Source organism: Mus caroli, unplaced genomic scaffold, assembly GCF_978045245.1.
Source record: "Mus caroli unplaced genomic scaffold, Mus_caroli_1 scaffold_1, whole genome shotgun sequence".
Taxonomy (NCBI): Eukaryota; Metazoa; Chordata; class Mammalia; order Rodentia; family Muridae; genus Mus; species Mus caroli.
In genome coordinates this window covers 167,739,159-167,763,996 of record NW_028227256.1, presented here as the reverse complement: position 1 = coordinate 167,763,996, position 24,838 = coordinate 167,739,159, and the positions used below count along the sequence as shown (strand labels likewise).

Genomic DNA, 24,838 nt, shown 5'->3' with positions numbered 1-24,838 from the left:
CCGGGGCGTATAAGGATTCTAAAGCCAGTGGCTTATCTGAGTCGACAATGCATCTGGTTAATGTTTCAGCTTTCAACTATGCTCTCTATAGAAAGGGGGGTGAGCATGAGGTGCCAGGCTGCCAGATGGTCAATGAGTCAGTCAAGATAGTCAGAACCAGTTCCTGCATTCCTTCCCTTATCTTTACGACCAGGTAACCTAGCTTCAATATGGACTCAGGCATGCCCGGGCTTGTTTTCTTTGCAGTCTCAGTCCCAGGCCTTTTTAGTTTAAACCTTTTATTTTGTTTAATTTCCTTTCATTCCCCTCTTCTTCTGTTTAGACTAATTCTAATCATAGAATTTTAGAGATTGGTGTCCCCTAACTCTTCATCTACCTGAACTATAGATTGATATTGTCTCTGAAGAACCATGAGTTTTACTGCATCGATTCTACTCTGGATGAAAGCCATCCCTTTATTTATTATACAAGGGCCGAAAACTAAAGCTAAGCATATCATAAGGACTGGTTCAGCTACAGCGGAAATCAAAGAAGTCATCCAAGATGGTCGTGACTCAAACCACGACTCAAATCACCCCCGTTGAGCATCCCGTTCCTGTTTCCTTCACTCTAATCTTTCTCTCAGTTTCTGCATAGAATCTCTAACTATCCCTGTATGATCTGCATAGAAGCAGCACTCTTCTTTAAGGGCAGCACAGAGTCTTCCTTCCTTTAGGAACAACAAATCAAGACCTCTCCTGTTCTGCAAAACTACCTCAGACAGAGAGGTCAAAGATTTTTCTAATGTGTCAATGGACTTCTCTATTGCCGGTAGGTCTTCATTGACAGCATCCCTCAAAGACTGAATTCCCTGTCTTCCTTCTATCAAAGCTGATACTCCCATCCCCACTCCTACTGCCATACCTATTCCCATGAATGCAGCCAGGGTTAAAGTAATTGGTTCTCTTTTGACCACCGGCCAGCATAGCTTTCTTCTAAACTGGATGCAGGGTGATAATATATGCAGGGTAACAGCTGGATCATGACACAAAAATCATGAGATGAATTAAAAACCTTAGTTGATACACAGGGAGTAAGTCCTGTATTGCAAGCCCACCAGCCAACCGGGGAAGGTACAAGATAGTAATTAGCTTCTGTCCTATACACGGACTGAATTTGTCCACATAGGTGTTTGTGGGTGGAAGGTGAGGTGCCTATACAGAGACCTGGACTCCTCGTGGATACTTCAGTCAGGGTCAGTTTTTGTCCTGTTCCCCAAGAGCAGGACGTATAGCTGCTGATTCTGTTGAAATCTCCACTGAAGGCAATTCCTTCATAATAAGGAGGATCCGAGGACAGGCATAGCCAGCAGTCCTCAGTAGCGCTTGGATCAGTTCTATTAAGGGCATAAAAGGTTCCTCTCACTAGGTTAAACATCCTCTGTCTTGTTGAAGGGATTGTGGAGTTAATAGTTAGAGGTACTTAAAGAGTGGGAGGTTGGGTGAGAGTGACCATATTAAGGGGGTCCGCAATCACGGGAGTAGGCTGAGTAATGGTATGAGTAAGGGGTGTGGACTTGGTTGGGGGGCCTAAAGGATTGTAGGGGGTCTCTATTTTTAATCTGATAGTGAACAATAATCCCTCATCATATCTTTCCTTATAAATCCTAAGACCCCAGGTATACCCTTTTGTCCATCCCAGAGCTCTTTTCCCTGGTTCAGTGAAGGTGACACGGAGCGGATGGCACCAGTCAGTACACTCATCTAGGTCAAATCCTTCAGGTATGTAAGATGCTAGGGAATAGTTGGATGTTACTCTAATATAGTTGCAGCTCAAGGAGGGCTTCCAGCAGGCTGTACCTGAAGTCTCGCAACCCCAGCTCTTGCAAAAGAAGTCAGTCTTACCTCCACATGTTGGATTGAGGGACTGACTTCGGTGGGGTCCGGGGCAGACATAGAAGGGATGGGTTCAAAGCATGCTTCTATCCCTTTGGTTAGAGCAACCACCCCATGGGTCTCTCGAATGTTTTTCTACGTACGGAGGGGGTGTTAAAGGTGCCCTCTGAATGTCAGAGTATCCCTCCAAGTCCCATCCAGGAGGGGCTCCTATAGCCAATTTACAGATGTCAGGGAAAAGATCAGGCCACCAAGTCCACAGGGGGTATACCTCGGCGATTATCCATACAGCCCTACCCCCCTCATTGAGTACCTCCCACGTTTGTTGAACAGGACTGTGGGGGTTGAAGGCCTTTGGGATCGCTCCTACGAAGCAGGCGCAACTTAAGAGGGTTAGTAGTCTTCTCCAAAGTCCACTCATCATGGCTGACTCCAGGGGGTGCTCTCTTGACGTGGGACGTGTGGACACAAGTGGGGATTCCTTCCACTTTGACTGCGGTGGGCGTTGTCAGTAGCACCAAGTAGGGTCCCTTCCACCTCGGCTGTTGGTTCCCTGCTCGGTGTCTCCTCACCAGAACTGCGTCTCCTACTTCAAACTGGTGCGGCACCTGTGTGTCACCAGCAACATAGGTTTCTTTTAGTTGTTCCCAGACCTCTTTTCTTACTATTTCGAGAGCTTTTAATTGAGCCAAAAGACTAGAGGAAGGAGAGAAAGACACATTCGGGCGATTCTTATCCCCTACGGTCATAAAAATGGGCAGGGGCGCCCCATACATTAATTCAAAAGGGATTAAGCCAAGGGTTCCAGGGGTATTTTGAACCCTGAACAAGGCATAAGGGAGAACGGCTGTCCAATCACTTCCACTGGTCTCCAAGGCTGTTTTAGTTAGAGTCTCTTTTAGCGTCTTTTTCATCCTTTCTACCTGTCTTGAACTCTGGGGTCTGTATGCACAATGTAATTTCCAATTAGTCCCCAGATGTCTGGCCAATCCCTGACTTACCTGGGAGACGAAGGCAGGTCCTTTGTCTGACCCCATTACCTTAGGTATCCCTAAGCGGGGAAGGATTTCTTCGAGTATCTTCTTGACCACTACATTAGTTGTTTCCTTCTTGGTGGGGAATGCCTCGACCCATCCTGAGAAGGTGTCTATGAAAACTAAGAGATATTTATTTCCATACCTAGCCAGTTTCACCTCAGTGAAGTTGGTTTCCCAGTAGGCTCCAGGCCTGTCTCCTCGCAGTCATTTTCCTTCCTGGAGCCTGCTAGACCCGGCATTGATAAGTGCACAAGCACGGCAGTTTTTTGTTTTTTTGTTTTTTTGTTTTTTACTATCTCTTCTACAATTCTTTTTAATCCAGGAATGTAATAGGGGGACTTAATAACCAATTTTATTATTTTTTTAGTTCCTAAATGAGTAAGATGGTGTATGTTAGCTAAGTAATCTCGCCCCTCTTCGTCTGTGAAGGTTCTTTTAGTTATTTCCTCGGTGGTGGGCTGTTGGGTTCTTGCTACCAGAGTCATTGGCCCTTGGGTTGCTTTTTTGGCTTCTTGGTCTGCCATTTGGTTTCCCTTTTCAATGGGCCCCGTTTCCTTCTGGTGTCCTGGGCAATGGATAATTGCCACTCTACGGGGTAGATGAACAGCTTCTAATAAGCTGAGAATTTCTTCTTTATTTTTGATATCCGTGCCGGCAGACGTTAACAGTTCATGGTGTCGGTATATTGCTCTGTGAACATGGGCAGTGGCAAAAGCCTACCGGCTGTCGGTATAGACATTAAGAGTCCTTCCTTCTGGCAGCCTTAAGGCTTGAATTAGTGTGATAAGTTCTGCTTTTTGAGCTGATGTACCCTCCAGCAGGCTGCTAGCCCATATGACAGACTTTCCATCCACTACTGCTGCCCCAGCCCTCTGCTTACCTTCTACCACGAAGCTGCTTCTGTTGGTGAACCAGGTCATCGCCCCTGGCCTAGGTTGGTCTGTGAGGTCTGGCCGGATTCCAGTCTCTTCTGCCAGTATTTCCTCACACTTATGTGCAGGGGCCTCGTCAGCCTCAGGTAGTAAAGTAGCAGGGTTGAGAATGGCTGGGGGTGCAAAACTTACTCGCTCTGTCAGTAATAGGCTCTGGTAGTGCGTCATTCTGGCATTGGTCATCCAGCGGTCCGGTGGTTGCCTGACAATGCTCTCGAGAGAGTGTGGGGCCACTATGGTAACATTCTGGTCCATAGTCAGTTTGTCAGCATCTCTTACTAGCACAGTCATGGCTGCTATCACTTGCAGGCAGGAGGGCCATCCGCTGGCCACAGGGTCCAGCTTCTTTGATAAGTAGGCTACCGGGTGCTTCCATGGCCCCCAAACCTGGGTAAGGATGCCCCTTGCCACTCCATTACTTTCATCAATGTATAGGGTAAAAGGCTTGCTCACATCTGGCAGGGCCAATGCTGGAGCCTGCAGTAGCGCCTTTTTGAGAGTTTGAAAGGCTAGCTGATGTTCTCTGGTTCAGGTGAACTCTCCTTTTTCTTTGGTTAATGGGTACAATGGGGCTGCCAGAGTGACAAATCCGGGAATCCAGAGTCTACAAAACCCGGCAGTCCCCAGGAACTCTCTTACCTGGCAAGCAGTGGTTGGGGCCAGGATCTGCATAACGGCTTGTTTTCTGACTTCTGTGAGCAACTATTGTCCATCTCTCAGGACATATCCTAAGTAGGTCACTTCTGTCCGGCATAACTGAGCCTTTTTAACAGAGACCCGATACTCCAACTTACCTAGCTCGACCAGGAGATTTTGAGTCCCAGTTTCACAGTCCTCGAGTGTTTCTGCAGCTAGTAGGAGGTCATCTACATACTGCAGAAGAATCACCTGTGGGTTACTGGCTTGGAAAGGGGTAAGGTCTCAGTGTAGGGCTTTATCAAACAAGGTGGGCGAGTTCTTGAATCCCTGAGGCAGCCTCGTCCATGTGAGCTGTCCGGCTTGTCCACTCTCGGAATCTCGCCATTAGAAAGTGAACAAAGGCTGGCTGTTGGGGTGTAACCTCAAACAGAAGAAAGTGTCTTTGAGATCTAGGACTGTGTACCACGTCCGAACAGGTGGCAAGGTGCTGAGGAGGTTATAAGGATTTGGCACCATGGGGTGTATGTCTTGAACCCTCTTGTTGACTTCTCTAAGGTCCTGGACTGGACGGTAGTCACAGGTCCCTGGTTTTTTTTACTGGAAGTAGAGGAGTATTCCAAGGGGATTTTCATGGGACCAAAATCCCTTGTTGGAGCAGTTTGTTGATTTGGGGGCATATACCCTCTTGAGCTTCTTTGCTCATGGGATATTGTAGGATATTGTAGCTATAGGGGTGGCCCCGGACTTAAGTTCAGTCACCATGGGGGGAACCTGATTAGCCATCCCCATTCCTCCCGTCTCTGCCCACACCTGAGGGTATCGATTCAACCAGTCCTGTAATCCCTCAGGGGGCTTCACTTTATTTTGGTAGAGTCGATATTCTTCTCCTAGTTGTAAAGTTAGCCCTAGAGTCTGGGGCAAGCCATTCCCCAGGACACCTCTGGTCGTTGAGAGGTAAAAGTTATTTGTGCTTTTAACTTGGTTAGTAAGTCTCTCCCCAATAAGGGCATAGGACACTCTGGAATGACTAGAAACAAATGAGTTACTCAATTTTGCCCTATATCTATTATTTGGGATGTGGTCCATGGATACAACTTTTGTCCCGTGGCCCCATCACCAAAGTTTTTCCGTTTTTCTTCACTTTTCCTAGTGGTGTCTTGAGTACTGAAAATTCTGCCCCAGTGTCGACTAGAAAGTCCATGGGGGTCCCCTCCATTTCTAAGGTTACCCTAGGCTCGGGGAGGGGTCCGAGCCCCGTTCTCCCTAGTCTTCATCTTCTCCAAGAGAAAGCATTTTCACCTCTTGCTTCTTTTTCGGACAGTCGCTCATCCAGTGGCCCATTTCCTTGCAATATTGGTTCCTCTCCAGGCACTGTCTGCCTTCTCTGGGTCTCCTTGGTCCCTGTTGTCTCCTGTCTCCCAGGTTCCCTAACTGTCTACCTCTTCTCCCTTTATCTCTTTCTTCTACTGCGGCCAGTATCCTAGTCAAAACCTTTTCCTGTCTCCTGTCTCTCCTATCCTCATCCTCTTTTCTCTCTTTCTTTTCTCTCTCTAACTTTTCATCTTTTTCTCTCTTATGATACACTTTCTCTGCCTCTCTAACTACATCCTTTATGGTATAATCTCGCATGCCCTCAATTAGCTGTAACTTCTTTCTAATGTTGGGACCTGACTGGCCAATGAAGGCCATAATCACTGAGGCCCTTTGACCCTCGGATGTGGGGTCAAATGGGGTATATCTTCTGTAAGCCTCCATGAGCCTTTTGAGGAAGACTGAGGGGTTCAGTTACTCCCTGCATAACCTCTCTTACCTTGGCCAGATTCGTGGGCCGCTGAGCAGCACCTCTGAGACCCGCCACTAGGACCCGGCGATAATTGGACAGTCATTCCCTACCTTGTGCTTTATTATAATCCCCTCGGTGCCCGGTCATCATCATGTCTTGGCCTCCAAAGTGCTTAGAGTGTAGGTATATGCCACCAAATAAGTCTGTCTGTCTGTATGTATGTATGTATGCCACTCCCTCACCTCTTTTGACACTCTCCTTCCTGCATTTCTTTCTTTTTGACTGTTTTGCTACAGGCTCTCCTATTGCCTGGACTGGGATTGGACTTTCCCTGGAGCTATGGCTGGCCTTGAGCTCCGACTCTTCCTTCCCCTATCTCCACCCTCCCCTGGGGTTATGGATGTATACCGTGGTGCCTGCCTCTGTTTTGTTTCTTGATTAAATAAAAGAAATGCCTAACTTCTGCCCTAAGACAGTAGCTTTTTGGTAGTTAGTAATCCTTGAACACAGAAAACACAGTTCTTTAGACTTTACATCTTAACAGGTTACAGTGCCCAAAAGAGTGAACTGGAGACTTTCCCTTCGCAAGCCAAGAGTAAGGATTTATACACAAGAGTAAAGGATTTGGGTACATTTCTGCCCCTTATTCATTATGACTAGTTATTGAGAAACCTGTGGTGTAGTAGTAGTAGAACTGGTACGGCCTGCTTCCTTGTGGAGCTGGGCTGGCTAGCTCTTGAAGCATGTTCTTGTATCTTTGGCTTCTGTAAGAGGCTGTGAACTCATATCCAGATCGTCTATTGGCAGAGCAGTTGGATCTTCTGGTATTTGGCAGAGGTACACATCTTCTGTCTACACAGTTGGTAGGGTATAAGCTGGAATTCTTGGACACTGAGAGTACCTCCAGACCCCCTGTGAGTTTTCTCCCTGGCAAGTCTTGAGTCCTTTGGCTTCCACACTCCTGCTTGACTTGGCCCAGCATCAGGCACATGGCTGAGTGGAAGAAGTTTGTACACAGCTCCTTTCAGATCCTTATCAGATTGCTAGTTTCCCTCATAGAAACCTCTGTGGGTACCACAACCAGCATCACCCACTTGTCCCTGTCCCAGTCTGGCGGAGACTGAAAGGGACTGCAAGAATTCTTCTCCTGAGACTGCTCTCTTCTTTAAGGTCTTAGTTGGTTCACTCTCACTGCCTCATCAATAAAGCACTTTTGAGTAGAGCATTTACCAAGTGTATCCAGCTTTTCCAGGTACTCTTGGAGGAGGGGTAGCATTAATTATCACAAGTTATTCTACCTCACCTGGGGACAGGTATCAAAAGTTAGCATCTCCTTCTGTTGTTACTATGATTCTTCTTTTTTTTTCCTTGTTTTTTTTTTCCAGACAGGGTTTCTCTGTGTAGCCCTGGCTGTCCTGGAACTCACTCTGTAGACCAGGTTGGCCTCGAACTCAGAAATGCACCTGCCTCTGCCTCCCAAATGCTGGGATTAAAGGTGTGCGCCACCACGCCTGACCTCTTTTTTTTTTTTTTTTTTTAAGATTAATCTATTTTATGTGACTTCACTGTCACTCTCTTCATACACACCAGAAGAGGGCATCAGACCCCATGACAGATGGTTGAGAGCCACCATGGGGTTGCTAGAAATTGAACTCAGTATTTTTAGAAGAGGAGCCAGTACTCTTAACCTCTGAGCCATCTCTCCAGCCCTCTATGATTCCCCTTAAATTCTAATATTCCACTTAACGTATACTTTTATTATTATTATTATTATTAATATTAATGTGTTTGTGTACACATAATTGTGTGTGAATGTGTGTGTGTGTGGTGCATGTGCTATGACACACACGTAGAGGTCAGAGAACTTTGTGAATTTGACTGTCTCCATCCACTTTCAGGTGAGTTCTGGGGCTTGAACTCTGGTCACCAGGCTTGTACAGCAAGTGCTTTACCCCCTGAGCCATCGCACTGGGCTATTTCACTTTTTGAATTGACTTCTAAGCAGAACCAGAGTGAAAAGCTCTCACCAGTGAAGGGGGTAATGCAGAGTATTGCTGAGGTTGGACTCAGCATTAGAATGCCTTCCTTGCATGCACGCGAGGCCTTGACCTAACACTGCAAGAGAAAACACAGCTTTGGATACTAACTCCACCTTATTATTATCCCTGTTCTCTTTCCCCTCCGCTTATTTTCTTATTTGCTTTTACTCTATGCAACTCCCTGGAGGCCAGTTGCAATCCTTTATTAGGAGGAGTCATAATAAAAATAACCAGAGAAGAATTAAAAGCACCTAAATATTACTAAACATCATTGCTCTAAGTTTGGAAGAATGCTAACTGACTGGTTTTTTTTTTTGTTGTTGTTGTTTTTTTTTTTTTTTACACATCATTATTATGATTAAGCAGAGATCACAAGCTTAAATGGTCATAAAATTTCCATGTTTCTTAAGAAAGGATGCATGTGGTATTCAGAACACACTAATTCCCTTTCCCCTTCTGGGTATCATCTATTGAGCACTATTATATCACATAGAATGTGCTGCGGTTTGTATTTTAACGATTTCTGAAACAACCCTGCTTATTATTAAGTTTGAGGATTATTAAGGATTGTTAAGAAAACGTTGCTTATTTTTATATTGCGGGGACTGATACCCAATAAAAGCAACTTGAAGGGGGAAAGAATTGATTTTGACTCATGGTTTTAAAGGCAGAGTTCATAACAGTGAGGAAGGCATGGCAGAGTTCCTGGTCGGGGGAACGTATGGAAGAGGCTTCTTGTATTGTGGTGGATCAAGAAGCAAAAAGCTCTGGCTGGAACTAGAAGTTGATTCTGCTTTCAAGGTTGAACAACCCATGTCTGCTAACTGGACCACAAAGTTCGACAACTTACCAGAACAGTGCCACTAGCCTGGGAACAAGTGTTCAGATATAAGAGCCCATGACAGACACATCACAGTCAAACCATAGCAGAAGATATGGAATCTAAAGTTCCCAAAGGGATGGGATGTAGTAACCAGTCTTGTACTTCCATATTAGAAGGACAGAATCAAATTTGAAACATAGAATTATTTTTTTTATTTCTTCTTCTTCTATATATTACCTCCTGACTGCAGTTTTCCCTCCCTCTACTCCTCTTTGTGTCCCCAACTCCTCTCTTCCCCAGATCTCCTCCTCCTCCATTTCCCTTCAAGGAAGAGCAGGCCTCCCAGAGATATCAACCAAACATGGCAATACCAAGATGCAATAGGACTAGGTCAAACCGTCATGCCAAGGCTGGATGAGGCAGCCCAATGGGAGGGAAAGGGTTCAAGAGCAGGGAAAAGACTCAGAGACATCTTTTTCCCACTGGTGGGAGTCCCACAAGAACATCAAGCTACACAGCCATAACATGATATGCAGAGGACTTAGACCCATACAGGACCTGTGATTGTTGGTTCAGTCTTCGTGAGCCCCTATGATCTCTGGTTAGTTGATTCTGTGGGCTGAGTTCTCATGGTGTCCTTGGGCCCTCTGGTTCCTACAATGCTTCTTCCCCTTCTTCTGTGGGGTTTCATAAGCTCTGCCTCATGAAATATAGAATTGTTACATGCTGAACCACAAGCTGTATCTCCTATCAACTTTACAGCCTGTGTTATTTCTAACCCAGTTGGTTTTTGTTTGCTTGTTTGTTTGTTTGAGTTTACCTCTTTGTTGGGACAAAAAGCTTACTGTTTTCCCATCTACTGGTTCATGTATGTAACCAGGAAGAGCATGCCATCCAATCTGTACCTCCATACCCTAAAGCCCATGCATTCAGATTTTCTTTCCTGTCTTTAATATTTGTTTCTGGAAACTATCTATTCCTAAGAGGATATCAAATGAGGGAAAGCAGTCTTTATGAAATAGACCCACGTGTAAAAGAACAAACCCACAGCCTGAAGAAAATGACTGACCTAATAATAGTCTTGCTTGTGCAATGCAGTGTGTGGGGAGCAAGGCCCAGGTGACACTGTTGACTGGGCTTGTTCTTTCTAGAACTGGAAGAAGTAGGTTGAGTTGGCCTGAGAAGGCCCAGAGCTGAGAACACTGGATTTCCGTCATGGTTACATTGGTCGTCTGAGTTTCTAAGCGAGTCAGTTCACCTTTCTGGGGACTACAGGTTCTGATATTGAGTATGGAACTCTAGGGTTCAGTCAGTTAAAATTTCTTCCCTGGATCTAAAATTTTGTAGTCATATATATATATATCTATCTTTAGATCATTAGACTGGCTTACCCCACCCCATGACCCTGATAATCTACCTCTATCAAATGTGTGCCTGGGGCGAGCCAGGGGTCATACTTCTGTGCTTAGACCTTTCATGTGCCCTGTGTTTTCCTGGAAGCCTCATATAGCATACTCAGTGACAGGCAGGCCATGGGCTGGAGCTGGCTGTCGGGGGTAAACATCTTGGAACAAGCAATGCTTTCAGCCTTACAACCTTGGCTCGAGAGTATGAAAAGTAAGTCTTGGGAAGCTGGGACCTGGTGGCAGCTGTTTCTCCTCCGTCTGCTTGCCAACCCTACTGGAGCTTGGGATGGACAGAGTTCTCAGCTGGGTCTACTGTGGCTGATGCTGGTAGTTTTCCACTCTGGGAAACTGGAAGAGTCCGTTGGCATCTCTGTCAGGAGATTGGTGGGTAATGGAAGCATCCGGAAACCACCAAGACAACTCAGCAAGCAATTTTTTTTTCCTGTAGTGACTTTTGCTTCCTGTGACAGGCTGCTCTCTGTACATATTTCTTTATATCTCAGGATATGGACTGAATAGGGGAGTGTAATCCAGTGAATGGGGGCGGGGGATTGGAAGAAAGGAGTCCTGATGACTAGGATTTGAGCCAATGTTGCAGTTCTGTATCTTCCCAAATAGCTGAGATTCCCTTCCACCAGTTACCCAAAATAGGCACATTCAATAGGAAAACCACACCAGGGCTGCAGAGAAGCGCCACGTTGGGTTCCCTGGGCCAAGGCTTCTTCTGGTTCCAGCGACCCAGCGGGATGGGTAAGGCTATCCAAGATCAGCTCGCACTCTTCCTCTGCCCTTCCTGCGAGGCCCCTGGGAACACTGAATCATGGAGAAACTCTGCTTACTTATTTTATGTTACATTGCTGCTTTATCAGCTCTGGTCTCTGACCTCCCTGTTTTCAACCTTGTAGTCCTTGGACCTGATTTCTAGATCACTAGCCCAACTCCCATTGTTGTAGGATGACTGAAAATTTGGTCATTCTTTATCTGTGGTTTTGCATCCCTCGGTTTCCATGTGTAGTCAATCACAGTCTGAAAATATTAGATGGACAAAGCCAGGACTAATTCATAAATCTTAAATGTAGTGATTGGGACTGAAAGAACTAAATCTTGAGCGCCCCCCTCCTCTGTCACACCCAGTGCTTGTCATTCACTGCACTTTATCTCCGTATATAAGCACCGTTTTGCCTTCTGGAGGCAAGTGGGTGTGGTTCAATAAGATGGGAGAGAGGCTGGAGAGATGGCTCAGAGATTAGAAGACCTTGCTGTGCATCATGAAGACCTGCATTCAGATCTCAGCACCCATAGAGCAAGCTGAGCATCCCACAGCTGCCTGTAACTCCAGCCCAGAGGCACTAAACACTCCTTTCAGGCCTCAGGGCATACAAGTTCACACACCTGCGTACATATGTGTGCACACAGACACGCACACATAAACCAAATAAACATTTAATAAACGTTTAATAAATACGTGAGAACTACATTCACATAACTTTTACTATGGGATATCATAATTGTTCCATTTTATTATTAAGCATTGTTTATCTCTCACTATGATTAGTTTCTAAGTTAAAGTTTATTATAGGTATGCATATGCAGGGAAAGACAAAAGAGCTTGTAGAGGGCTTTGCACTACCAGCTCTTTCAGCCAACCATCAGAAACTATCCCCTTCTAGTGAATGGAAATCTACAGTGACCCTTGTGGCTCAGCACCTACTCTGACATTGAACTGTGAGTTTACATCATGGAACAGAACAAGATTCTTGTCATCCCTTAGGTCTCTAGTCACTGGAGCCTCTTCTAACCAAACACCCCAAACTCTTCCTCAGTCGATCTTTGTGACTAGTTATCCGGCAGTGCTAAGGTCTATGCTGTGGCTTCTCTTTGTCTCCTACACATAATGTACCCCCACTGTTGAACTAAGTCACTGCCTGATGAGAGACAGTTGGGCAAGCTGCTGCCTCACAAACACTTGTTGAACCCTACAGATGACAACTCACTTGGGGGGTTCTGACCTAGAAAGCCTTTACTGCACTTGCCCTTCAAGATCTATCATGAGAAGTGAATTGTTTCTGTTCTTCTGTCTGGACAGTTCCTTCTATCTACCTGGCTCTCCACCTTTTCATACTTAGCTGTTTGCCCAATGTATGTTGAACACCTAAATCAGAGTTGTGAGTCAGCCGGCTGAAAGCGGCCAGGAATCCAACATGATGACTATGCTCTAGAAGGTCAAGAGATGCAAGTGTGCTAGAAAATTCACAGTGAAAATTATTTCTTAAAAGAACCTGTCACTTGCATCCTGACACCATATTTTAGTATTTTTGATACTTTGTCAGACTCTCTGAGACCATGATAGCAACTGTCAAATAGGAAAGAAACTGTATCTTTTTGATGTCTGAATACCTGTTGTCTTCCATTTGTCTCTTGGACCATAATGGAGGTCTAGGAGAGAAATCATTTTATGACTTATTCACTACTGACTGATTGTATAAATGCAAGAACACTCACTAATGGGCACATTTGTTAATGCACTACGTGAATGGATAGATTGCAATAAAGTAAGCAATTCTCAGATTTATGGGGAATCCTTTTCTATTTGTTATCTGCGTGACTCAAGGTTTCCCTTGGATGAATTCCCAAGACTACATCTTTAAGTCTCTGGGAAGAACTTAGCAGTCCTCTGACACTGCATAGCAGAGTCCTTTGTGGTCTTTCTCTGTCACTCCCTCTGCCTGACAGACACACTTCTGATCTCGTTTACTTCATTTTCTGTATCTGTTAAATAGGGGGAAATTCTTGCACGGAGCCAATTACAACATGACAGAAAAAGGATTCCTAGAAATACAACCCTACCGAGATGCATTGTAGGGGCAGTGGCAGTGTCTTGGTTATTGTCCCACAGACCAGCAGGCCCCACGATGGGAAGTTATTTATGATACTACCATGACTCACCTTGTTGGCTGTTCCCAATGTCTGGCTTACCTCACGTGTCCCAGAGGACAGAGGTTCTCATTACATTTACAGCCCCACATCTGGAGACACGTGATGGATGGGACTGTGGATGTTCTATGCTGCAGCTGCCAGCAGGGCCCCTGAGCGTCATTCTCTGTCCAGGATGGATGGGATCTGGGAGTGGAGCTCGGAGCCCAAACCCACAGCAGGATAACTGCATCTTTACCAACATGCAGCTCCTGGGTTTAGTTTTCAGATACTCTAGAGTTACAATCGCAAAGAACTTCAAATGTAGGCAGCATCAAGCAAGAGTCTCAGGGCCAAAATGGAACAGGAAAAGCAAAGATGGGACTAACTCTTGCTCTCAGTTAGGTGTGCTTTTCGTTGTCAGTTGTTCAAAGCACACTTCAGGTTCTTCAGGCTTTGGAGATGAGGGTCTCTCAGGCCTTCAGCCTCCCGCGGAAGCTGTAGTGTTGGCTTCTCTTTGCTTTCATTTGCTCACGACCTGGACTGAGCAGCCCCTAGTTCTCCTCTCTCTGCCTTCTGCAGATGGGCCCCGAGGCACCATTCAGCATCAGTGCGTGCGTGTGCATGCGTGCGTGTGTAACATGAGGGTCCGATTTCTCTCTTGGAAATATGGCTATCCAATTTTTTTCAGCACCTTGGTTGACAAGACTATGCTTCCCTGTGCATTTTTTGGTACCTATGTTGAAGATCAGTTGACCTTATATATGTGAGGTTATGTCTGGGCTCTCCATTCCATTGCATTGGTCACATTTTTAAGTACAGGACTACTTTAATTACTACAGCTTTGTATATATTTTGATATCTAAACTGCTAATACCCCTAGGTCTGTTCTCCTTTTAAAAGAATACCCTAGGGTTTTTATTTGTTTGTTATTTTGTGGCTTTATATTTCCAGGAAATTTTCTGGTTTTCCAGAAACATCCATTCTTTCTTTCCCTTCCTCACAATGATTCCATTCTGTTTTATCTTCCTACTCATCTTTTATCGCGTAGACTATGGTGGCTTCCGAGTGTTTATAGTTATTTGTTTTGTCTTTGTAACTCTGGAAGTCCACTCAATCTTGCCTGAGCTCTCAATCCTTTGCTGTAACTGTGCGTGGTTGCTGGCTCCTTTGTTTCCTATCTCTCAGAGATGGTGGTCCATTGTTGTCTGGTGCCCATTGTTTGACAGCTGGATTATTTCCCATAGGGAATTTCATATGCTCTGTCTTATTCTCTTTGTTGAAAGTGAAGCCCATCCCTGAAACTACTGTTTCTAACAGGACCAGCATGCTCAGTACTAACACGGGACAGTAGATTGGGCAGTCTCATACAATCTGCTCCTTAGTAAACCAGAGTGCTTCTACCCATCTAGGGCTACCTGATGGCTACAAGGATAATGCTACTTTTAGGAAATTGGTTTAATATATAAATCTGCTAGTAAGGAACTAAGGCTGGGACTATTGGGGTTATTACTCAATACAAGAAGAAATTTGCACATTAAATTATATTACATTAGTCAGAATTTGGGCCAAAATGTAAGTTTGGCTGTTGGTTAAATCTTGGAGGTATTTGGATATTAGGGTTAGGAAGAAGCTCTGTGGCATCAGTGTGGCTGGATTTGGGTCATAGAAGGATCTAGGAAGATTTCAAGTCCCCTATTTCCTGTTCTGTTACTAGTTTCAACCTTCTTGGGGACTCTGGACTAAAAATGAAAGCCCATTCTCTCTCTGTTTTCTCTCTGCTTCCTTGTTCCAGCCATATGCCGCTATCCTCTGGGCATGTCAGGAGGCCACATTCCAGATGAGGACATCACGGCCTCAAGTCAGTGGTCAGAATCCACGGCTGCCAAATATGGGAGGTGAGATAGCTTTATCGAGAAGGCCTAAGTGCCAGGGGGAGGGGAGCAGGGGGAGGAGGGAATGGACACACAGCCACAACTCAAGATGCTGGGGGAAGGGCTAGTGCTGGTGAGAGCTTGCAAGACTGGAAGCGAGATGTGAAGGGGTTTGTGCTGCTTGGAATGTTTCAGAGAGAGGCCAAGCCTTGGCTGCAGTCACTGGCCTGGAAACCTCTTCCCAACCACAGAGGCCTCAGAACCACACCACCCACTGTGAATGGGGTCATTGATAGGCAGTGGATTTGCTTTACCGGACCTCACTGTGGGCTGCTGTAGGAGAAAGGCCAAGGGCGCAGGTACAGAGAGGTGTAGATTATGTAGGACACTGGCATTGAATGACGCCTGCTTCTCGGGAGGTATCGAAATGCCACTGGGCAGAGTGTCTATGGTCAAACCAGACACTGAGGTTTCCAGTAAGTTCTTCCTTCCCTCAAGGAAACCTCACACAGAAGGGCCATCCTCATCTATAAACAGAGCAAATTCTATGTGGAGTGTATAATTCCCAAGGTCCCTAAAAGACTCCCAACTCAGAAGCTACGCTGATGATCGATGCCTCTTCTTCCTGCTAGAACCTAATTATTTGATGTAAATTTAGTATTGATTTTGTTAAAATGGAATCACTCATGAGGCAATCGGCCCCCATAACCTCCCTCATCATACCTGTCTTAGTGTTTGAGAGGCAAGAGTAGTGTGGAGTTATGGGGGGGAACGAGAAATGAGTGAGTAAGCTCTGTGAGGAAAGGGAGTATACTAGGGAAGAGGGAGAAAACTCAGAGGGTACCCCAAATAAACCTCAGAGTGATTTCTCAATGCCATTCAGTGGCGGTCTAGCCTGGAGTAGTAAATGAACCCAGGTGATTGGTTGTTCCCTCACTGGCTTTCCACCCTCACCTTCACCATGGCTCCCATGGCTTTTGCTGGGTGGCTATGCCCATCCTTCTGGCTGGCATTCCACCACACTGCATAGCCCACACTGAGGGCCCTACCTTTCCTCCCTACTCCTTCCTCTCTCCTATACCTTGATACCCAAACCAGGAGCAGCCTGCTCTGTGAGATTGTGGCTGAGGAATGGACGTGGGCATGGTGAAAGAATTCCACAGAGGAGCATGGGTGGAAAGGGTGTCATTTCCCTAGAGTTCTCTAAATGAAGATTAAGAGGCTACATGTGCTTTGGAAGGCCCCAGCTCCATTGTGGTGACTCTCCCTGGGCTGTGTGGTACTTCAGAGACAGGAAACGAACCACAGATGGGAATGGTTAGGACAGACAGACACCATGGGGGAGGTCCCCCAAGTCCCTCTGGACTAGACTGCTGGTTTTCACTCTCTCCTCAGGCGCAGGGCAGCTGCCTACTGTGAGCTGGTGAGTGTCTCTTGTTTCACAGTTGCTCCCTCTCTCCCCTACCCTTCTTCTCAAGGCTGGACTCTGAAGAAGGAGATGGAGCCTGGTGCCCCGAGATTCCAGTGCAACCCGATGACCTGAAGGAATTTCTGCAGATTGACTTGCGAACCCTACACTTTATCACTCTTGTGGGGACCCAGGGGCGCCATGCAGGGGGTCATGGCATTGAATTTGCACCCATGTACAAGATCAACTATAGTCGGGATGGCAGTCGCTGGATCTCCTGGCGTAACCGGCATGGGAAGCAGGTAAGAAGAAAATGGCCACGCTCTGGGGGAATATAGGACTCAATAGTTGTCAATAGTTCAAACTTTGTATGTTCAAGCCTGATATGACATTGTAAATGTGGCATGGTGTCAGTTCAGAGTTGACACAGAGGATCTGTTAGCTCTGCTGAGAGAGATGAGTGACTATATTCTGCTCATGAACGAGGAGCAAAGTGTCCATCAAATGCATGATTCATGAAGAAAGGTGAACATGGCTGTAAAGGTCTCTGCTCCTTCTCATATCTCTCCTAGGTGCTTGATGGAAACAGTAACCCTTATGATGTCTTCCTGAAGGACTTGGAGCCACCCATCGTCGCCAGATTTGTTCGCCTTATCCCGGTCACTGACCACTCCATGAACGTGTGCATGAGGGTTGAGCTTTATGGCTGTGTCTGGCTAGGTAAGTCTCGACCACAGAGACCTTCTGAACCATAGAGAAACTTCCAAGCCCCAAGAACTAAAAACCACCAACTCAGAAAGGGATGAAGTCACTCCCCTTTGGAATGAGATTATTTCCTTTTCATTAAAAGAGAAGAATGAGCCACACCCATCCACCCAAGGCTTGGTGCCCTGTGGCGGAAATGACATATTCAGAGTTACTCAGGTAACTGCTGTTGTGGTGTGCTTCCCAACAGTGCTCAACTGTGAACCTGGATTGAAACCCAGCAGACATGATGGACAAGCTCGACAAGCTCGTACTTCCTTGGAAGCTTAAGTAGCTCCCTAGGCTAATTGGTTAGGCAGCAGGTGCATCTCCTTATCACAGATGTTTACCACTGTGTTTCCTTTGGCAGATGGCTTGGTATCCTACAATGCTCCAGCTGGACAGCAGTTTGTACTCCCTGGAGGCTCCATCATTTATCTGAATGATTCTGTCTATGATGGAGCTGTTGGGTACAGGTAAATACTAGGAGATTTAAATAACCACCAGAATAGAGGAAATCACCATAACAAATGTTCCATCAATAATCAAAGAGTCAGTCAATCCACCAGTATTCTGCACATGTGTGATACACAGAAATAACTTAGATCTAGTTATTTCTACATCTACATATATAAACTGCATGGTATTTATCTCCATTTTGTAGCTGACTTTTGGAAAACAAAAGAGTAATACAGTAGACAGGAGAAAAATTACACAAAGGAATAGCTAAACTTTATGATATTTCTATAAGCGTGGGAGCTATATATCCTGAAATGAGGATGTATATTCCAACCTAAAGGCTAACTTGGCTATAGATACAAAGTAAGAAATAAGATTGGTCAGGTCACAAAGTTAAGAAACAATGGACTCCATAAATATAGTACTTTAGAAGCTGTGAAAAGAAGGAGCTATTAAGGCTTACAATAGATAAGAGAAGCTCTTAGGATTAGATGGTAATGAAAGCAGGAAACAGTAGGTAGAGGAGTGGAGAGGAAGAAATGGAGGAACATTGGTCTAATTATGGCAGAAATGGGTGAGAGCAGCAGAGAGGCCTAAAGTGGACAGATGAAGAGCTGTGGTAGAAAAACATCACCAGACACATTGGGTACAGAGCTGGGAAAGACATGCGCCTATCCATTCAATCATTACAGTCTTCTTCTGGTCCATTGCTAATCCTTGTCTTTCTTAGTTCAGTGTTTATCTGTAAGAATATTGTGAAATATCGATCCAACAATAAAGTTTCTAGGGGCTAAAAAAGAAACATATTAGTGAGTCTCAGGAAGCAGATTGTAGAATGACAGACAGCCTTTCTACTGGCTCAAGGGTGGAGAGTGAACTATCACCCTCATCAGCCAGCCCCTGGGTGAAGTCTTGATTCATCCCGTCTTCTAGCCTTACTTATTTCCTTTCCATCTGTTTAGTCAGTCACTTCTCTCCACTCTCTTACATCATCTTCGCATTGTTTGACTCGGTCACACCCCAGCTAGCCTAGACCTAAAGCACACGGGAAATGAGATACCAATTGGATCCAGATCAACCAATCTTTGCTAGTCAGTTGTTGTGTGTGTAGAAGTTGGCTAGGTTGTTGTGGGTAATTAAGAAAAATGAAGCCATGGGTCTCATGCTTAAGGCATTCATAGTTTGGGTCAATGGCTATGTGAGAAGACTGATTATTCTATGTATTCCTTGCTTTTTTTCATTGCTATGACCACATGCCTGACAATAAACAACTTGGGGAAGGAAGGTTCCATTTAGTTCACAGTTCCTGGCAGGAGAATGTATAGCATAACAATGTTCATGGTGGTGGAGACTTGAATGCCAGGACTAGGAGTAGTAAGAAGGATATCAAGAAGTCGGGTGGGGATGGAGCAGTTTTCCTTTTAGCACAGTAATTTCCTTCTAATATAGTAATTCATTGATGATTCTTAAAGTTAAGGAAGGATGTGATTGGAGCTGGGCTTCAGGCAGATTAAACAAGCACCTGGCAAAGATTAGATGTGAGTTCTAGTGGGGCAAACTTTAAAATCTCAGATTCTATGATGTAAATATGAACTAGTAGCCAAGGCCACAATGGTACTCTTGGAAATAAAATAGGGAAGAAATGTTCATTTGGGGGATTACAAACATCTAAATCAAATTAATATTACCCTAATGATCTCTTTCCCTGAATCAATGGAGAACTCAGTTTCACATCAACAAATGTTATAAAATAATGAACGTTTACTGCGTTAGCAGAAAAACCTTTGAAGTGCTGTTTTATTAGTTTGTATGACAAGCCTTCGTTTCCCCCTTGTGTCTTTTCCTATACGTATTAATATGGTGTCTTGGTATAATGGTTCACCATTATCAATGGCATCTAAATTAGTTCATTAGTGGGGGAACTAATGAAGAACATGAAGAACACAGCCCTTGACCCATCAGTGACCAATACTGGTTGGATGCATTTGCAATTCTTCATGGACCGCACAATTCAGAAAAGGAAACCATTAGATAAGGTGCATTTGAATGATTTCTACTAATCCCTCCACCTCTATGGTTATCAGCTCTTACAAAATCCAGCAGTGAAGCAATGGGCTGAAAAGTTCTTCTGTGGATGTGTGAGTAACTCCAGGCTTCTCTCTTCTCTCCTCTTCCCATGGCCTGAGCAGCATGACTGAAGGGCTAGGCCAGTTGACCGATGGAGTATCTGGCCTGGATGATTTTACCCAGACCCATGAATACCACGTGTGGCCTGGCTATGACTATGTGGGATGGCGGAATGAAAGCGCTACCAACGGTTTCATTGAGATCATGTTTGAATTTGACCGAATCAGGAATTTTACTACCATGAAGGTCAGTGGTAGATTCTCTTCAAGAACCTCAAAATTATTGTGTTGGGGGGAAAATGCCCAATGTTCCTTGAGCTGATGTTGACAGAACTAGATTTTAAAATATATTCCACTACTACAAGTATCGATGAATTCAGAGTAACATCATTTTTAAAGGTTGTTTCTTCATTTGTTAACTCTGCACAACAGGTTAGACCCATTGTTATTGAGTTACTCCCTTTTTCCCTCCTTCCTTTCCTTCCTTCCTTCCTTTCCTTCCTTCCTTCCCTTCCCTTCCTTCCTTCCTTCCTTCCTTCCTTCCTTCCTTCCTTCCTTCCTTCCTTCCTCCCTCCCTCCCTGCCTTCCTGCCTTCCTGCCTTCCTGCCTTCCTGCCTTCCTGCCTTCCTTCTTCCCTTCCTTCCTTCTTCCTTTCTTCTTCCCTCCCTCCCTCCCTCTATTCTTTCCTTCCCAACATCAGAGCCAAACATTTTTATCCAATCAGACATAACAGTTATTTCATCAGTATATTATTGCAGAACAGTTAAGTGGACATTGGTGAGTGGTAGGATGGAAGCCAATGGCTTGGTCAAGGCTGCGCTAGAAGGCTGTCATGTGATGGGTCACCTCAAATATGAATATGTGACAAGATCTGAAGAAGGAAGTTTAAGTCCTAGATCTCATTTTGCCTGAAGTAAGACCCTACCAGGGAGCCAAATCCTTATGTCACCCTTGATAAGGTCTTTGTTATAACATAAAGGGTTTCCTGTTATGTTGTTTAAATCATTATTCTCCCTTGCCCTCATTCCATCCTTGGTCTGTTTTAGAGGGAAGGGCATGGGAAAGAAGAAAAGTTCATGCAAAAAGTAACCAGATTGGATGCTAAATCTAAATTGTAGGGTTAGGGAAAAGTAGAGGCCAGGGGTGTGAAGGAAAGCCTTTGTGTTCAGTGTAGGATGAGGCTGCAGGATCTTATATTGTTTGTATATAAACTCCTAATGGTCTATAAAAGAGAATGAGGAAACCTCAATGAAAATCTCAGGAAAGGGTGGGCAAATAAATTTGGTCTTCCACGTGCATGTTCACCTATCTGCCCCTTTCATGTGTAGTAGTAATCTACAAATTTGGTAAGCCTTCCTCAGTAGTCTTCAGTCTATAGCTGTTTCCTGGGTTAAATGGAAGAGATCGTAATTATATTATATATTTAAATTTTATCTGTTTATCTGTGCTTGTTTTGGTTCCACAATTATATATGGAGCACAGCATGCTAGATTCTGAATAAAGAATATTTTCTATCTTGGGAAACATTGGTCACAAGGTCAGTAGGAAAGGCACCATTAGTTTTCAAAAGAATGCATGCAGGATAATATGGGACCCAGAAGAAGGAAATATACATCAGTCATTATTAAGGGTTCTCTCTAGGGCAAATATTTTATTCCTTACACAAACTAGGCTTAAAAAAATACTTGTCTTTTATATTACTGTCAGATGTTAATGCTTATCTCTTAACCAGATTAACACTTATTCATTAAATGAACAAAACATTTAAGATGAGAACAGAAGGGACAACATATGCCTACTCTGTTGGCTTGTTGTTGGAAGATCTTTGGCAAGTGTAAAACATATGGGTGTGCAATTACATGTAACACATTATTCTTCAGAGATTTTTGTAGATATGAAATAGGAAGGGGCAAAGGAAGGAATATGCATAGCAACAAAAGTATACAGTAAGAGATTATTTTTGTATTACTTTTTAATATACCTGTGAACATACACATCAATTTGTAAGTTTATACATGCTGGGGAGGATTTGTAGTTTAACAAAAATTAAACAAATTTTAAAACTATCTGGGATCTTATAACATCTCACCAGTAAACATTGAACTTCCTGAATCTCCAGGACTCTTTTTAGCCTATTACAGATCAAAATGATTCAAGAGTTTAGATCAAGAAGCCAGAAGTTTCTAAGTAGGAGATTTGGGGCAATCTCTTCAGGCAAACATATCCTCCACATGGTTTAATTTTCATGGGGAAAAAAAGTGAAAAATGACTTTCAGGGAACTAACATCTTTTATAGAGCAGGTTCCTTTCTGAGGCAAACTACTCCTCATCTCTTGCTTTGAAGAATGGTTAAAATAAACCATTAACGCTTACGCATGCATTCAAAGTATATTATTTTAATAAATAAATATGTAAGCCCACATTGGAATGAAATCCATTGCTATTTATTTGCATTCCAGAAGAATTCTTGAACCATCTGTAGGAAAGGTTATTACCTTCCCTGCAGGGTACTTACCCAACTCTTTGTAGATTTCAGAACATCTGAAAAACCTATTGAAGCTGGAGATGGTATTTCTTTGACGTTTTTTTGCCCTTAGCCTCACTCCATCGACTTGGGGTCAATAAACTAAGATGATTACTTCACTCCAAGGAAGATATTAACACATGGGTTCACCAATAAAACCTGTGGAGAAAAAAAAATCCCAATGGAAAAGTTAAGGTGACTGCTACATTTCTATGTGGTATGAGGGCATTGTACCAGATGTTTAGGGCTCTCCTTCCAATTGTGTTGTGGACTGGACATAGGTCAGGAAAACACGTGAGTACTCCTACCTTGTCAGTACATAGATGAACTAGAAGGTTTCTACACCCTTCAGTAGCTCTCATGATCTACCCTTAGAATATCCCTGTTCCAGTTCTCTGCCGTGACATCTCGTTCTTCATTACTCTTCCTTCTTCATCTAAAAAGTGAATTCAGCCTGGTAGTCCTGCACTGCCTACCTAGAGGAGTTACAGAGTTGTACACAGTACAACCCAGGGCTTAAGCAGGCCTAAGAAACGGGAACTACAGTCCATGAATGACAGTCATGCCTTTCTAACCAGTGAAACTCTTGAGGGACAATGGCCAGGAAAGATCTGTTTTCCCCGTTAAGACTGAGTCAGAGCAAATGGAACCAAATTGCTGTAAGGGCCTTGAGTCAGTTGCTAATATACACATTACACTTTTTTGTGGGGTGCTGAAGGACTGTTGTGGAATTTCTGCTCTTGATGACCTCACAAGCCAAACAAAGATCCCGCTGAAAGGTCATGAGGCAGGAGAGTGGGTGCTAGCTACCTTCCAACTGACTTCTTGTCTCATCTCAGATATTATCAGTGAGAAAGATTTGATGCTCCCATCTGAGCGGTTGTAAATTAAACTAAATTTAAGTCTGTGTCTCTGGCTGAAAGTGTCAGTCCACGGCATTCCAAGCGAGATTGTCATAAAGAAAGATGAAATTGAATTTGCTTGAATATTATTTTCTTTCAAGTTTCGCACATTGCCTTCTTGAAAAGGAATGGTCTGCCTTGGGAAGGTACCTGGGAGGAAGCAGGATGCTAGGTTGGCTCATCATCTCAGATCAGAAGAGCTCAAATATGGGCAGATAGCAAGTATGATTAAAAAGATTACAGAGCCAAGAGAATTCTTGTTGGGGACAGACCTGGGAAGATGCTAATCTAGCCCTCACTTAACAGCTGGGGATACTACAGACTAAAACCATGAACCAGGTGACCAGAGCACACAGTTGCAAACTGGGTTTTAGAAGGTCTGACCTGGGTATTGTTGCCACTGTCCAGAAGACTGAATTATGGGTAGTGTGTAGAGAAATGGGCAGGACTAGGATTTCCTACATAACCCAAAAGGGCCAGCTTGTCTCTTTCACCTCCCTCTCTCTGCCAGGTCCACTGCAACAACATGTTTGCTAAAGGTGTGAAGATTTTTAAGGAGGTCCAGTGCTACTTTCGCTCGGAAGCCAGCGAGTGGGAACCCACTGCTGTCTACTTTCCCCTGGTCCTGGATGATGTGAACCCCAGTGCGCGGTTTGTCACGGTGCCCCTCCACCACCGAATGGCCAGTGCCATCAAATGCCAATACCATTTTGCTGACACGTGGATGATGTTCAGCGAGATCACTTTCCAATCAGGTAGAAAAACCTCGGGGGCCCCACAGGGAAGAGAGTGGGTTGATGCAGGAGGTAGGAAATGCATCCATGCTGCCCCCTGCCCAGGTCTCTGACAGGAACGGGGTTTCCCAGATGCCTTACAGTTTTTGGAAAGAGAGAATCCGGTGTGTTTCTTGTTTTAACTTACGTAATTATAAGCAGCCAGAGTGGAACAGTACAACTTTATTAGAGTCTAACTTTATTAGACTCTCTTACATGTTCGTCTAGAAAAGATTTATGGCAAAAGATTGTTAAAATGTGCCAAAAGCTATACAAATTAAGACTGCTAATGGGAAGCATTTAAGTACTACCAAAGAATTCAAATAAAAATCCCTAAACATTATGTACAAAAGTAAAGAGAACAATGGACTCCCATCTCTCCCCTTTATTACTAATCATTGTCACCTTGTTCATTCTTTCTTGCTGCGGTATTTGAAAACCAATCTGAAACATATTTAGGTTTATTACTAGCACTTTGGAATGCATCTAAGGAAATATTTTCTTGAGTACAATGTCATTATAATAACTCAAAATATTTACCAGTAACTTCTAAAAATGACTTAATCGTCTTTGAGTAAACAG

General features: G+C 44.2%; 1 protein-coding gene across 2 annotated transcripts in view; it reads left to right on the top strand.

Annotated features, from left to right (window-relative positions):
* Ddr2 (discoidin domain receptor tyrosine kinase 2) overlaps positions 1-24,838 on the top strand; it is a 133,492-nt gene that overhangs the window by 84,097 nt on the left and 24,557 nt on the right. For both annotated transcript variants that reach the window (XM_021159760.3, XM_021159767.3), the window contains exons 4-9: positions 15,242-15,344; positions 16,799-17,030; positions 17,301-17,448; positions 17,843-17,948; positions 20,121-20,304; positions 23,995-24,238. In XM_021159760.3, the coding sequence (XP_021015419.2) occupies positions 15,242-15,344; positions 16,799-17,030; positions 17,301-17,448; positions 17,843-17,948; positions 20,121-20,304; positions 23,995-24,238 (1,017 nt within the window). The remainder of the gene's footprint in view (positions 1-15,241; positions 15,345-16,798; positions 17,031-17,300; positions 17,449-17,842; positions 17,949-20,120; positions 20,305-23,994; positions 24,239-24,838) is intronic.